The sequence below is a fragment of the Poecilia reticulata genome, linkage group LG12, assembly GCF_000633615.1.
Source record: "Poecilia reticulata strain Guanapo linkage group LG12, Guppy_female_1.0+MT, whole genome shotgun sequence".
In the NCBI taxonomy this organism is placed as follows: Eukaryota; Metazoa; Chordata; class Actinopteri; order Cyprinodontiformes; family Poeciliidae; genus Poecilia; species Poecilia reticulata.
Window position 1 is genome coordinate 9,133,569 of NC_024342.1, and position 13,892 is coordinate 9,147,460.

At 38.6% G+C, this 13,892-nt stretch overlaps 2 protein-coding genes across 2 annotated transcripts in view; both read right to left on the reverse strand.

Moving 5' to 3' along the window:
* The window catches only part of LOC103473446 (prostaglandin G/H synthase 1-like), a 13,027-nt gene extending 6,205 nt beyond the window's left edge, over positions 1-6,822 (reverse strand). The window contains exons 1-5 of the mRNA XM_008423706.2: positions 6,617-6,822; positions 6,373-6,456; positions 2,506-2,622; positions 786-926; positions 560-703 (exon numbers count right to left, since the gene is read on the reverse strand). Of these exons, the coding sequence (XP_008421928.1) occupies positions 560-703; positions 786-926; positions 2,506-2,622; positions 6,373-6,456; positions 6,617-6,623 (493 nt within the window). The 5' untranslated portion in view covers positions 6,624-6,822. The remainder of the gene's footprint in view (positions 1-559; positions 704-785; positions 927-2,505; positions 2,623-6,372; positions 6,457-6,616) is intronic.
* A 1,986-nt stretch (positions 6,823-8,808) lies between these two features.
* On the reverse strand, positions 8,809-11,874 carry rpl37 (ribosomal protein L37). The gene is made up of 4 exons (XM_008423707.1): positions 11,771-11,874; positions 10,971-11,106; positions 10,744-10,828; positions 8,809-8,919 (listed from the first exon to the last, which is right to left on the reverse strand). Exons 1-4 carry the CDS (start codon positions 11,771-11,773, stop codon positions 8,850-8,852), a joined length of 294 nt encoding a protein of 97 aa, XP_008421929.1. The 5' UTR covers positions 11,774-11,874; the 3' UTR covers positions 8,809-8,849.
* Between the last annotated feature and the right edge of the window lie 2,018 nt (positions 11,875-13,892).

The following is a 13,892-nucleotide window of genomic DNA, read 5'->3' on the forward strand; positions in this document are numbered from 1 at the left end:
ATATATATATATATTTTTTTTTTTTTAAATCCAACGAGAACAGATGAGTTTTATCTCCAATTAGTCAGATTTAAAATAATAAAAACTCAAAGTGACTGAAGGCTGAAAATGAACTGAATGATGATTTAGCAAAGTGTTAGTTCAATAGTGTGCATATCAATACAACCTGGCTTTTCCCCTCACACATTTATTTGTTTTCCAGTTGAATTGTTACAACCCCTCACTTTGTGCGATGTCAAGTTTAAAACCAATTGTTTTAAACTTTCTAAATATCGCTCTAACTCTAGACATGTACAAGTTTAGACCAGCAGAAACTTTTATATGGCAATTTCCTGATCACAAATCTGCTGTACTCGAATGCCTTGTCCTCTTTTCTTCACCACTTGAAGCAAGAAAGGTGAGAAATGTTCCAACATGTCAAATCACACAATTACTAATTAAAAGTTGATCGAGAGTCAGATCAACTCAAACTCAGAGAACATGTGTAACAACTTAACAGCATGCATGTACAATTAAAAACTAGACTCCTGCTGACAGTCCTCAGCGTCTCAGACTTCACCTTTGACCCCTATGGGCGTGGGGCAATCCTCAGGAACAGGCGGCAGGATCCTGGTGTAGTAGCTGAGATTGTAGTAGGACTCCCAGCTGAGGTAGTTATATTTTGAATTGAACGTGGGAGGACTGGGGATCAGGTTGGACCTCACTGTTGACAAAAGGAAGAGAGCTAGCATAAATAAACGCCGTGGTACGTGACCCTAGCAAATCTGTCCAAACAATCATCTGACCCGTCAGAACCAGCCGCATGAGGACGTTCCGTAAGAACGTGTTGTTGATGACGTCCCACAGCCAGTGGAAATGGGTGAGAATGTAGTGCACCACATCTGGACTGGGCCTGAGGAACCGACGCACCCGGGTCCAAAGTTCAGCTATGATGAGTGGGCAAAAGGGGGGGGGGGGGGGGAAACCCACTTTTTATTTTTTTATTTTAGTGGAAATGAGAACAACTGGGAATGTGGAGAGGAAATGTACTTTACGTAGCTGAGTCATTATGTCATAGTCCATCAGGGGCCTTTGTAAGCCTTAACAGCTGAGGCCACCCACATCTCTCTATTCACCGACTTCATAAACTGGGTCTAACAACATGGTAGCTCGTTCTCATTATTGAGCTACAAATCCTGAATCCAGGATTTTCCTGTCACAGAGATAAAACGCCTTCAAACCACAAGATCAACATTGGGCATGTTTTCCCAAAGGCTCTTAAGCGCCAAAATGTAACTTACGGGAATCCTGGGCTTCATAAGGAGATTACTTTGTTACAAGAATTAAACTTATCTACCATCTTGGAACCCAGGGAACATAAATCAAAGGATTCTATTTTAGCATTCAGCGTTGGGCGGCACAGTGCGTCCGCTGAGGTGCTCTCCTTACTAAAAAGCATCAATGTAGAGTCTGTCTCTACTCTACAAATAATAATGAAATAATGACCTAAGTCAGACACTTACAAAATGTGACATACAAAAAAAACCAAAATGTTATTTCCTACATGTCTGCTGCGGTCCAAACCCTTTGATCATGTGCCGAGATTTGTAACATACTGCAGCTGAAACGAGGTATTTCCATTCACTGTATAGACGCCACGTCATAGTTTTTCCTTTTTGAAATCAGACTAAAGTCTTCCTGTCTGACATCAGTTAGCATTGCGTGCTCGGCCATAATGACAGCCGCTACATCTGGAGGAAAAAGAGGGAGGCTTCTAGCCCTCCCTAGTCAAATACAAAGTGAGGGGTGTGACGGCATCCGTTCTCCATTGTGTGTGTGTGTGTGTGATGCTCTTCATAAAAGAAATCACATCATAAAGGATGAACACTCTATGAAAATATTGCTGTAAAAATGGTGTACGCAACCAGTGACTCCGGCAAACGCGACTCCACCAGTTTTCTGAGGGAGAATGGGCCAGGATTCCCGGAAACATTAAGGGAAGGTCATCCGAAAAGTCAGATAATAAAAAAAGCTATGCAGACGTTCTCACCCAGCCCCTCTCCTCCGGCTCCTTTAACTCTGCTGGCCTTTTCCTTCTTCACTTCCCTCTCATCTCCCCCCCGCCCCCCCGCATCACCATTAAAAGTAATTGTTGCACTTTAAATATCTGTCAGTCTCAGAGTATGCATAACCCCTGACTGCAAACCGCAGCAGGGTGACTGTTTCGTGGAAATGAGAAGCAGACCAGTTCAGACCAGCAGAGTAGAAGCCTCTGCAGAAGAAATCAACAGATTAACTTCTGATGCAGCTGCTCTTCTGCTGGCAGTTTCACCAGATTTTCCCCAAATATTTGGTCTAGACAAGACGGCTTCGACTCCGTGACCAGGGAGCTTTGTCGCAATATAACAAGAATCCCTCTTGATCCGTAAGCGACTCTTTGGAGAAAACACGGATCTTGAATTCCTGAGAAGTGTAATAACGACGGAGGAAATGAGAGGAGGCTCTTTTGAAGATGAGTCGACTCACGGACGGTGCAGTTTTCTCCGTAGTATCCGGTGTGAGTGCAGTCGCACTCATACTTGTCCTCGCCGTAGCGCACGCAGACGCTCCAGTGCTGACACGGGAGGTAACAGCATGGGTTCACTGTGGAAAACAGGAGGAAAACCTGAGTTAAAAGCTCTCCCTTCTGGTCATAAAAAAGAAAGTGGATCATTCAGTGGTTATAAGCAGACCCTGACACACACTGCTGCCAAAAAGCCCAAGTTTTGTAACATCATGAACCAAAACAAATGATTTCAAAAGTCTTTTCATTCTGAGACAAACAAGCTGCATTAATGAACAAAAAAACTCACTTTTAAAAGCTGCAGTAAACTGGTTACATAAGTAAAACTTTGTTGGACCACCCTTTGAGTCCTTTCCAGGGTTCATTCTTACGCGCATGCCGTCAACTTTACAGAGTGTAATTAAGTGTCAATAAAGTCCAGCTGTTAGTGGGATTTTCCTTATATTTGCTCATTTGCAGCTTTAGGTAAAGTCCAGTTTGTAGAGAGGTTTGTTTGTACAGCTACATTCTCTCAAAAGACAAGATCATCTTTTGAAAACTACATTTTGTATTTGCTCAAGTTATATAAATAACCTATTAAACAACACACCACATCACCAAAACCCCCCCACTAAATCCATGGTAAAGCAAGGTAGCGGTACCATCATGGTCTGGGATCACTTTTCTTCACTTACTAGACTTCTTGTCATGTTTAGTGAAGTGGGAATGATATGCAAGTTAAAAGAACAACACACAAAAAAAGGTTACACCAGAATTAAAGGAAATGCAAGTCTATGAACACCAATCGCTGGAAAATCTGTAGCGTCACCTGAGGAGCGCAGTGGTAGAGAGAAATCAACCCTGGAAAAAAAAAAGTGGGAAGCCTAATGTTGCCAAGTCAAGCTGTGGAATGCTGATACTCCAAACCAAATAACACAAAATGCTGAGGTTGCAGCACACTTGCCACATTAAAGGTGGGAGTTATTTTTGAAAAGATTCATCATGGTCAATTTTTTTTTTCTGTCACAAAAATAAGGCAACATGATAAACACACAAACTTTTTCAAACCATCACATAAAGCCAAAGGGTGGGGAACAGAAATCAGGCATTGTTGTTGCTGCCTCTCTCCATGTGAGCAGTTCTCATTACTTGACACTAACTTACTTCCTACAGCACCATCTGTTCGGGTCAAGCCTGCGATAGCTCTTCCAACTTCACACACAACAGATATGTTTCGGAGACAGATGTGAAGTCTTATGAGCTTCAGGGATTTGTCTTTTAACTCAACCCCCAACAGGATCGCACTCTGACTTTCCTTTTGTTCCTAGTTTAATTAAATTACATTTTTGTTTGTAATCTAGTGAGACAATCTCGACTGTGCAGGAAAACAGAACAATAACTGCGTGCAAAATTAGATAAAAGTACGGTTAAAATAGGTGTTTAAAAGGAATGGGATGGCTTCTTTAACATACTGAATATAGCAGTACTTTCTTTTGAGCAAACATGAACGCCTTCATTTAAAGCAAAGACTATTTCAAGAGAAAACTTCAACTAATGAATAGACAATATGAAAGGAGTGCACAAGATGAAAACTGGATACAGCGATGTCCGAAGTTAGTTTGATCTAAAACATCGTATTTATTTGGTTTTGGGGTTTGTAAACGACTTATTACACATCATGTCTGACAACTGCAAACAGAGAAGAAAATGATAAACTGTGACAAACTAATTACAGTACGTCTGCTAAACAATGTTATAAAACGATGTGATTTATTCTCCTGTTATTTATTTAAGCCAAACTGTAAACTCGCCGAGTTAATCATGACTGGGCCTCATGTAACATTAACTCAGATTCAAATCAGTTGTAATTTATAGACCTCTAAACCAAAGTTCTACCATTTAAATGGTGAGAAAACGTTTTTACTGTGAGAAATGTGCAGAGGTCCATGGCTGAAAATGTTCCCTCAGTCTGCAGGTAGACGACAGCCTTGCGGTTATTACTTTACAACCACAAACTTCTGGGGGTTTAGAGTATGCATGAAATTGAATGAAAATGATTTATTATTTTTCAAGTTGTTTTTTTTTTGGCAAATAAAAATCTGAAACGTGTGGCATACATTTGTATTCTAGACAAAAAAAGTTTAAGGGGTATGAACACTTCATTCCACCAGAAGTTTCAATGTTTCTTTCTTTTTTTTACTTGGTTTATCTGAAACACAAACTCAACAGCTATGCCGCAGCCAAACATTTGCCCACTCACTCTCATCTTTGCAGAACTGCCTTGGAACAGTACACAACATTCCCACACATGAAACAAAATAGATCCCCCCCCCCACAACTTCAGTTTTCTTTCGAATCAAACAATATCAACAAAATGAGCTGATTAGTTAGCTGCAGTGGCGCCGGCACCCAGACTGCGTTACCTAACAGCTTCCTACTGTTACCAGTCGGTGCAGATTGATGGAGGATTTAACGTAGCGGAAGATAACACACGCTTAGGAATAATCATTAACTTTCCTTTTTACAAGTCAAGTGAAGCAGGTGGCGCATAGCACAACCCACATGAAAAGCGCATTGTTTGTCCGTGGAGAGAAGAAAGGCGAGAAACAAAGAGGAGAGGATAGAGTTTCTGTGGCATAAGTTAACTGGTTCACACAGGCTTGTTGTGGGATGACAGAAATTTTTGTAAATCATTGCCTCAGGCTCTGCATCACACTGTATGACTGTCGATACGCTCACAGTGAGGGGTGGGTGGTGAACCATGAAATATCCAAACACTTCCTATGTTCTGTGAAGGTGGTTTTATACAGTCCACTGTTCATGCAGAGACACCACCCCCATAACTCCTCTCTCTGAGCCTTATCAGATCCAGGAATCACACCTGACAGCTATGTAAACTCAACCGAAGACTATCTGATTTCTCGGGTCAACACGGATTCGAATCTCGTTTTAGTTTGACCTGAAATGAACCACAAACACGGTCTTCTGAGATGAGTTGTTCCAGGTAAAACGATCCAGAGCGAGATGGCACACGGGGCGTGAGAGGGGGATGTGTCCGTGCAAGACGGACTGGAAAAGTCTGGCTAAGATGAACAAATACTTGGAATTTCCCCCCCCCAATTCCGAGTATTGGCTGAAAGCTGAAATTGTGCTTGTATTGTGATTGGAGGAATGACATTCAGATTTATCACTATTTGGCCTGAGGTATTTTATTGATTTATTTGTTTATTTAGAAGATTTTAAGAGAATACGGTGTCAGAATTTTCCATGTGATTGATTTGGTTGGCAGTAATTTTCATTTAAACATTCCATAATTCCTAATGCAGTGATTCTGCTTAAGATTGAATCGCATCAGATTAAGTCAGGGCAAAACAAATGACAATAAATAGATGATAAAAAAGATTTTCCTTTTGTTTTGCTAATTTTCTCAGTGACATTTTGAAATAGCACCAGAATCATGTTTGCTTTAATTTCAGAATTATCCACTTAGTTGGTTTTTGCACAGATATCCTTCTGCGACGACAATTATAACATCAGAACCTTCCCCCTCTTTGGTTTTCATCTTTCTAAAAAGCTTAAAAAGACAATTGTGTCAAACTTGCACATGCAACTGCATCTGATGCTCGCTCAAACACCAGGACTCTCTACCTGCCAAGACATGCCTTTGTTTTCTTGGCTCCAGGAATGTCTGATACCCCCACACCAACCTAATCTGCCACGTTCAGATTATGAACTGACAAAACCAAGAGGGATCACGAAAACAAGAGCTCCGGTTTAAACTCCACATGTGTTTTCCGAAGCTCCTCTGAGACTAACATTGCGGGTTTCCAACCCACTAACCTCCTACCCACCTGTGCTGGTCGTAACCTCATCTCCCCGGCATCCGGGCTCCCGCAGGAGCAAGAGAAGAGCACAAACTGATCCAAGGATAGAGGCTTTGGAGACAGAGAGAGAAAAAAGAAAGGATTAAATCAGTTTTAACAACTCAACACATGGCGATCACAGAGGTAATAACTACACTGACCATAGCTTGAGATCCTAGTGCATGCTGATATAAGAGGGGCACAAACGGGGGCTGCAGCTGCATGTGCTTACCTCTCATTACAGCAGCCTCAGTTCAGGAGGATGTCATTCCAATGTGTAAAACAGCAGAAGTGCAATAATCCAGCAGACAGGCTGAGAGTCAGAGGAAGGAGACTCAGCAGCTGAAGGTCGGAGTGAGAGCAACTGGACGAGCTGTCCAACAAGCTTCCTCCTATTTCTGAGAACTGCTGTCCCACCACCTCCCATCAGATGGAAAAAGAAGAGACTGAAAGGTGGCCGCTCTTTATTGCCTCCTGCTGGTGGAATGTAATGAGTCTCACCCCTTCTTCCTGGAAAATTATTTATTGCCCAATAAAGCAATAGTTTTGGGGGTTTTTTTAGATTCCCATTTACTGCACTTTTACAAACATTTTCTCAATTATTCACTAACCTTACATCAACTAAGTGCATGTATACACCAAAAACATAAGCCAAGCCGACATGTCCTTCAGGAAACTGAACTCCTACCTTAAAGTTTGGCAACTGCAATCATTGCAGCAATCTATCACCACCCAGCAAGACAGTAAAATAGATTGTAGTCTAAGTAATGGGAACAACTCGAAACTAGAGGCTGGCCAGCAGCACCACTTTGCCAGAGGTGGAGGAGTGCGCTGGTTGTGTAAAACAGAGAAACCAGGCACCAGTTTGCAGAGGAATGTTGGGAAATGCTGCTGGGCTTATCTGTGACTGAAACCAGACCAATGTTAAGAGGTTAGAGGTCAGCATGCCAGATCTCAACAGATAAAATATTAACATTTGTTGGAAAACCATTAGCATCTTTATGTGTAATCTGTTGGTTCCCCATTTGAAGCAACACATCTGGGGTTTTATTTTTTACTTGACCTAACGTTAGGTCACTTTGGAGGTAAGTTGCTTTTCTTTATAAGGATGCCTCCGCTGACATTTTCCAGCCTTACTCATAAAATTTAATCATTTGACTCACTTGTAAACAGACGGTCATCTTCGGAGAAGTTTCAGCATTGTTTGGTGCTTTATAAATATTTACTTGTTTCATGGACTCCCACTCCCCCCCAAAAAATCATCTCCCAGCTGGATTTTTCCAGATCACATAAACATGGCTGCTGCCTCAACCTGAAGGAAATTCATCCCTGGCAGATATGCAAGAGCAAAATGCAGACTCAACGTCCTCAGCTCAGCAGAGCAGGGATGTTTTCTCTGTGTGTTGAAGCAGTTTCTGCCCAAAAGCTGCTGCTGGCTGCATAAACTGTTAAGTGTTGTGCAAAACAAATTCTGTGTCCAGCAACCAAATGGAAACGGTTCAAATCATAGATGACTTTACTCAAGAGATCCAAAGTCAAAAACTTAATTATAGAAACCTTTCAAGGATCAGTAAACTGTTAACATACTTTATTTTTGCCAGATGAAATTTAAATTCAGATTTAGAGCTTTACTATAATTGTACTTCTACAATTATAGGACGGAGTGAGAGCAACTGTACTTCTACTATTATAGTAAAGATGGAGTAAAAAGACCTCATTATAAATGCTATTTTACACAACTTTAAAGTATTAACAGATAAGCCTTTAATTGTACTTTTAGCACAAACATTTTTGATTTTTACTGTGAGACCACTTATATTTTCAATTAAAAAAATTTGCATTTCATAAGCTAATGATAATTAGATGTGACCCATGGGACTAATAAAAATGTGTTCTGCATGGAGGTGAAATAAAGGAACACATTAAGAATTCAGACCTTAAAATTTACCTTTTAATTAAAAGATAATTCATATTTAATGTGAAAAAACAAATACTAAATGCAGCAGTCCCACATCAAACCTCAGATTCATCCCCTATGGAAAGCATTTGGGCTTAACCCCATTTAAAACATGGCTTGAAACAAATTTGTGTTGGCTTCTATTTGCAATCAGACCAATTATCACTATGCTCAAAGAATGTAAAGATTAGGACATTTAAAGTCTGTGTCTGTTCCCCCTACAACATGTAATCCATGAAATGATTACTGGAAAGCACTGATACAGCAAGTTCTTATCTTCAAACCACCAGCAGTCTCCTGGAGACATACTTTGTAAACAAATCCAAATAAAGTTAGACTAAATCAGAATCTGAAAACCAGATGCAACTGGGCCACCCAGAAACGAACACAAAGTTCTGGCCTCTAACTGGTCCACCCCCTGCTCATCTGACCCCAGTTAAAAGTGGAAAAAGATACGACACTGAAACTCCAATTTATCATCACATTTATTAAACCAAAAATGTGTCATTTAGGACGAGCTGGAGGCGGCCACTGCAGCACGTCTGGGCTTGGGGGTAGTGCCTTCCCGGAAACCATTCCTGCAAAAAAAAAAAAAAGTTAAAGCCATTTAACATTAACTTAAACTCATGATACTGGTTAAATGTATCAGTTTGTAACGGTTGATAATTAAGGACATTAAGGATATTTGTTATTACTTCAAAATAATAATAAAAGCACCAGGCACCATTTCATTTTAAAAAAGGAGTGATCTTGCTGTAAAACAACCAACAAGACTGATAAAGCATGCTTAAGGTAAATTAACATTAAATTAACTGTGTTGCCCTGTGACAGACTGGCGACCTGTTCAGGGTGACCCCTGCCTCTCGCCCGGAACGTTAGCTGGAGATGGGCACCAGCAACTCTCCTGACCCCACTGAGGGACAAGGGTGCAAGAAAATGGATGGATGGAACATCTATTTAAGAATGGAACAGAGACCGCCAGGATCTAATGTCACTCACTGTCAGGTTAGCCCCGCCCCCATCAGGATAATTGGGTAATGAACAATGAAAATTCAAATAGCTTCACTTCCTTGCAAAAACGATAATCCTCCATTTTTTGTCAAAAGTATAAAACCATGAATAACTATTGATATGATTGACACCTAGAATAAATTTTCCCTCCCAATTTCTTGAACTTAAATGTTTGGAAACAAATGTTTTGTCACACAGCTGAAATATGTAGTCAATCTTCTAAAGTTCAATTTAGTAGCAAATAAGATTTTTAACTTAAAAGAGCGAGTTGTTCATAAATTACCAACACTTTAAATTAACTAATATTATATTTTTTAAAAATCTGCAAGATATTTAAAGCAACTAACAATTGTGCATATGAAAATAAAATGTTGCTCTTCTCTAAAGGGAATCCAAAGAAAATAAATGTTCCTGATCTAAATATTGTTTATTTCTCCATCAAAGGTCATGAAGTTCAGCATCAGGTTTTCTCAGGAATGAATATTTTTGTCTTAAGTTGATAATCATATTCCCCTTTCCACAAACAGTATGTGGCATTTCTAAGACAGTAGTAAGTAAAGTGGAAAGCAAAATGCTAAATTATGCTGCATGTCAAACTTTAAATGGAAGTGGGGCTTCTAGATGAGAGGCTGATGTTTTCTGTTTATGACTTAAGTAAATAAAATAGATAAATTCTCCTTACAGTCTACCTGTATGATCATTCCCCCTCGGATATTTAGTTTAGAGCCATCTCTAGGTAAACTAAGAAAAATTCCTACATCCACTTGAGGAAACAAATTTGTTTGGTTAAAACCGTTTATATCAAAGTTTTTGCTTAGAGCGTTTTCACTAAAACCAAACTCGAAAGACGTAAACAATGTGGTTAGAAATTCTGCCTAATTTCCCAAAATTCTGGTTTAACATTTATGTTATAGCGAATAAAACTGTGCAACAGTGTCTATTTGTATGCAAGTCGTAACCTTTCTGTGGATTAAAAGTTAGCGGGAGGAATCTTGCTTATATTTCCTGCGGGGAATATCAACAACCCCCAGTGTTTGCAATTGGTTTCAATTTGACAGTGTTTCTCTAGCCCAACAATTTGTGATGTCAACACCGTCAGTGAAGCTTTTCCTAATATCAAAGTCTCATTGGGTCAACTTCTTTTTTTTTTTTTTTAAATCATCAGTCATCTTTTTTGTGCATTTCCACACATTCATGAAGATACTTTAGCTCCAACTTAAGTGAGGAACACAGAGGAAACTACATGTCCTGCCCAGGCACCATGTGTTTAAGCACAGGAAACTATGTATTAACCTGACATTTGTTACCCCCCCCCCCCACAACAAAATCACTTTTCTTTTACTGTGATCTAAACTGAACACGCATGTTTTTCCCCAACTTGCACTTCTCACCTGAATCTGCGGTAGACAACCTTCAGGTGCCTCAGACGGCCGGTTCCAGTGGTGTTCCTCCTCTTAGCCTTAGCACTCCAGTTGTCTAGAATCAAAATAAGATCCTACTTTGTTAAAAAAAAAAAGAAGAAGAAAAATCCTAGAGATATACAGAAAGTACCTATTAAGTGAAGTTTAAGCTAAAATATCCCCAACATGGGACATACAATATATCCTACATAACTTACACTTTCTCTTGCGCTTCTCGGGGTAGCCACACTTGCCGCAGGAAGACTTCTGCAGATGATAGGCCTTGGCTCCACAACGACGGCACAGGGTGTGCGTCTTGTTTCGGCGCTTACCGAATGATGATGTTCCCTTGGTCTAAGGAGGTAGAAGAGATCAAGGAGGTCAGAGTCGTACTCTTTAAAAACTTAAAAGTAATGTTAAAATTGAGGAATGTCTTGTCTCAGTACAAATAAATGAATCACAGAAAGTCATTGGTTCAGACATTTGTTTGGTAACATCATTGACAAGACTTTACCACGCACACATAGTTGGTTGTGATTCAACACTAACCTCAAATGGCTTATTTATAATAATAGCAAGCGTCAGTCTCTTCTATAAACAGGCGTCTAGTATCCGATTTTCACAAACTTGTAACGGCAATGAATTTAGGGTTTACTAAAGTAAAACACTCGATACAAATGAATAGCCACGCCATATATTAATTTAACACATGCTTAGTATTTATATAAAACTCTTTAAACTGAATTAAAATACGCATAGTTAAGTTATTCCACGTCGTTCTTCTAAACTTAATCTCGTTTTAGGTACTGCAGACTTGACGCTAACGCTAGCGAACAATGCTACTAAGATGCTACAGAAACGTACTATAATTTCATAAAACTATTAGATTTTTCTTATAGATACTTTAACTAAAAAGTGCCGCTACTTATATGCCATCAGACAAGTGCCAGTTTGTCTCAAATAAACGTTTGATTAAGCAGATGTTAAAAGATTTCTCTTTGTCAGCGTTGTTTCTCACCATTTTCGCCCAGTGGCTGTGGGAAAAGAGACCGGAAGAGGAACCGGTACGGCATCAAATCACAACCGTGCTACGTCCGGGGGTAGCAGAGAAATGAGTCCGTCTTGCTGCTTGGAGGGAGAAAGGAATCCTCCATAAGTAATCAAAAATAGTCTTTAAATTAAACAACAACGTTGTATGTTATAAAGTCTTGTATGTTATGAAGATCAACATGTATGTATTTTTTTGCATAATCCATATGTGTGCTATAAAACACGTACCAATAAATACAGAAAATTGGCTAATTCGCGTTTTACACCAGAGAAAATGCAATATCAAATCCTATTTGGCTGTATCTACAATAAAGTTTTGTTTAAAAAATAAAATAAAGAAAAAAAATCAAATCCTAACAAACCACACTACATAGACGTCACAGCACCTTCTTTTATTAAACAAATGTCTTAAATTCATGACATTATATCATGTTAACAGTAACAGTAAAGGTAAATATAGGGACAAATAAATACATAAAATAAATTTTTGAAAATTTGAGTCAGTGAAATATGTTCCTAAGTGGCTCAAATTAGATATGTGTAACTTAACCCCGCTAAATAAATAAATAAATAAATAAATCAGATATGGATCACATTTGCCTGAAGAATAAACATAGCCTGGATGTATACTTTTGTTGTACATTAAAAAAAAATGTTGTGCATGAATGTTTAACATATAACTTACTTAATGTTCGAAATAAAAACATAAGTAAGATTTTGGCCCTCAACACTAAGGCCAAATATAGCGACAATGTAGGTTTCATTTATGCTTTTTTTATTTATCTCTGTTCCTATCTTATTGTTGGCTGTACTTTAAATGTTTATTCCCATTTATTTTGTGATATTTGTGTGTTTGTTTCAAGATGTGTGTGTGTGTGGAGGGGTCGGGAAGTGAGCTCAAGATATTGAAAAAAAAATTGTTTGGAGAATTTTTCAAAAATTCTGTGATATACTGACATGCACTTAACTAACAATTGTTCCTTTTTTATAAATCAGCATCCTCACAGTCTACTTCATGAATGCCCTTTGCTACTTCATGCTTATGTTATAAATCACTGGCAAAACTTTCAAAGAACTTTTGAGTTAATAAAATAAGATGTAATAGACAAGATTTGAAATAGTTTGCATTGCTGTGGGGATTGCTACTTGATTCTTTATTGATCAGATCAGATTATTTCTTGATCAGGGTAAGGTTGAACTTTTTTTTGTCTGGATTTTAAAGGTGCTTGACTCACTAACCATAATGCTCTTATTCAAAACTGGTCAAGCATATTTTTTTAGAGCAAAGTTTAGAGTGATGTAAATCATATCTTTTAAATTGTGAACAATATGTTGTCATAAGTGGCAAGAGATCATTGTAAATAAAATAAAAAAATACAGGTATAGCCAAAGGTTCAAGTCTTGGTCCACTTCTTTTTAGCTTATATTAAAATAAATTATCATTTTTCAATATCTTAATCCAGGTTTCTGAATCTATTTTGAGAACAGGTAAATACATTGCACCAGTTTTATGACAACTTTGAATACGCTGGGGCACGGTTTGAAAGACATGCCTCTCAGTAACCGCAAATAAAAATGTTAATTTATTTCCCTTCCATGGTCGCATCTTGTAAAAATAATAAAATACAAATAAAATACAAAGGACAATGAGGAATTATCACAGAAATCTAAAAATATTGAGCCAGTCAGTCAATCAATTCATCAGGCTTTACTTACAAAGCAATTCTACAACACAGGAAAAAGGCAACTCACAATGATTTACAGATGATGTAAATCTTGCAATCATGTTGGATTCTCATTTAAATTTGACAAACACATCAGGATGTTAAGCAGTCACAAATGTGAATGTGCATACTTTTAGACTAATTAAAGAGTCTAGCATTTCATGCCTTCACTGTTTTCTTCTTTCTTCTTACGTTGTTAGGATTAATATCCGTAGAAAATGCTCCTGATTGTGATTTCAAAAGCAGAATGAAGGTTTGATGTACATCCGCAGTCTTTTAAGAACATGGGTTCAGTGTAGAACCGTTGAAATCACTGAATATTGTTCTACACTGCATTGTTTAGATTCTGAACAACAGCTGACCTGA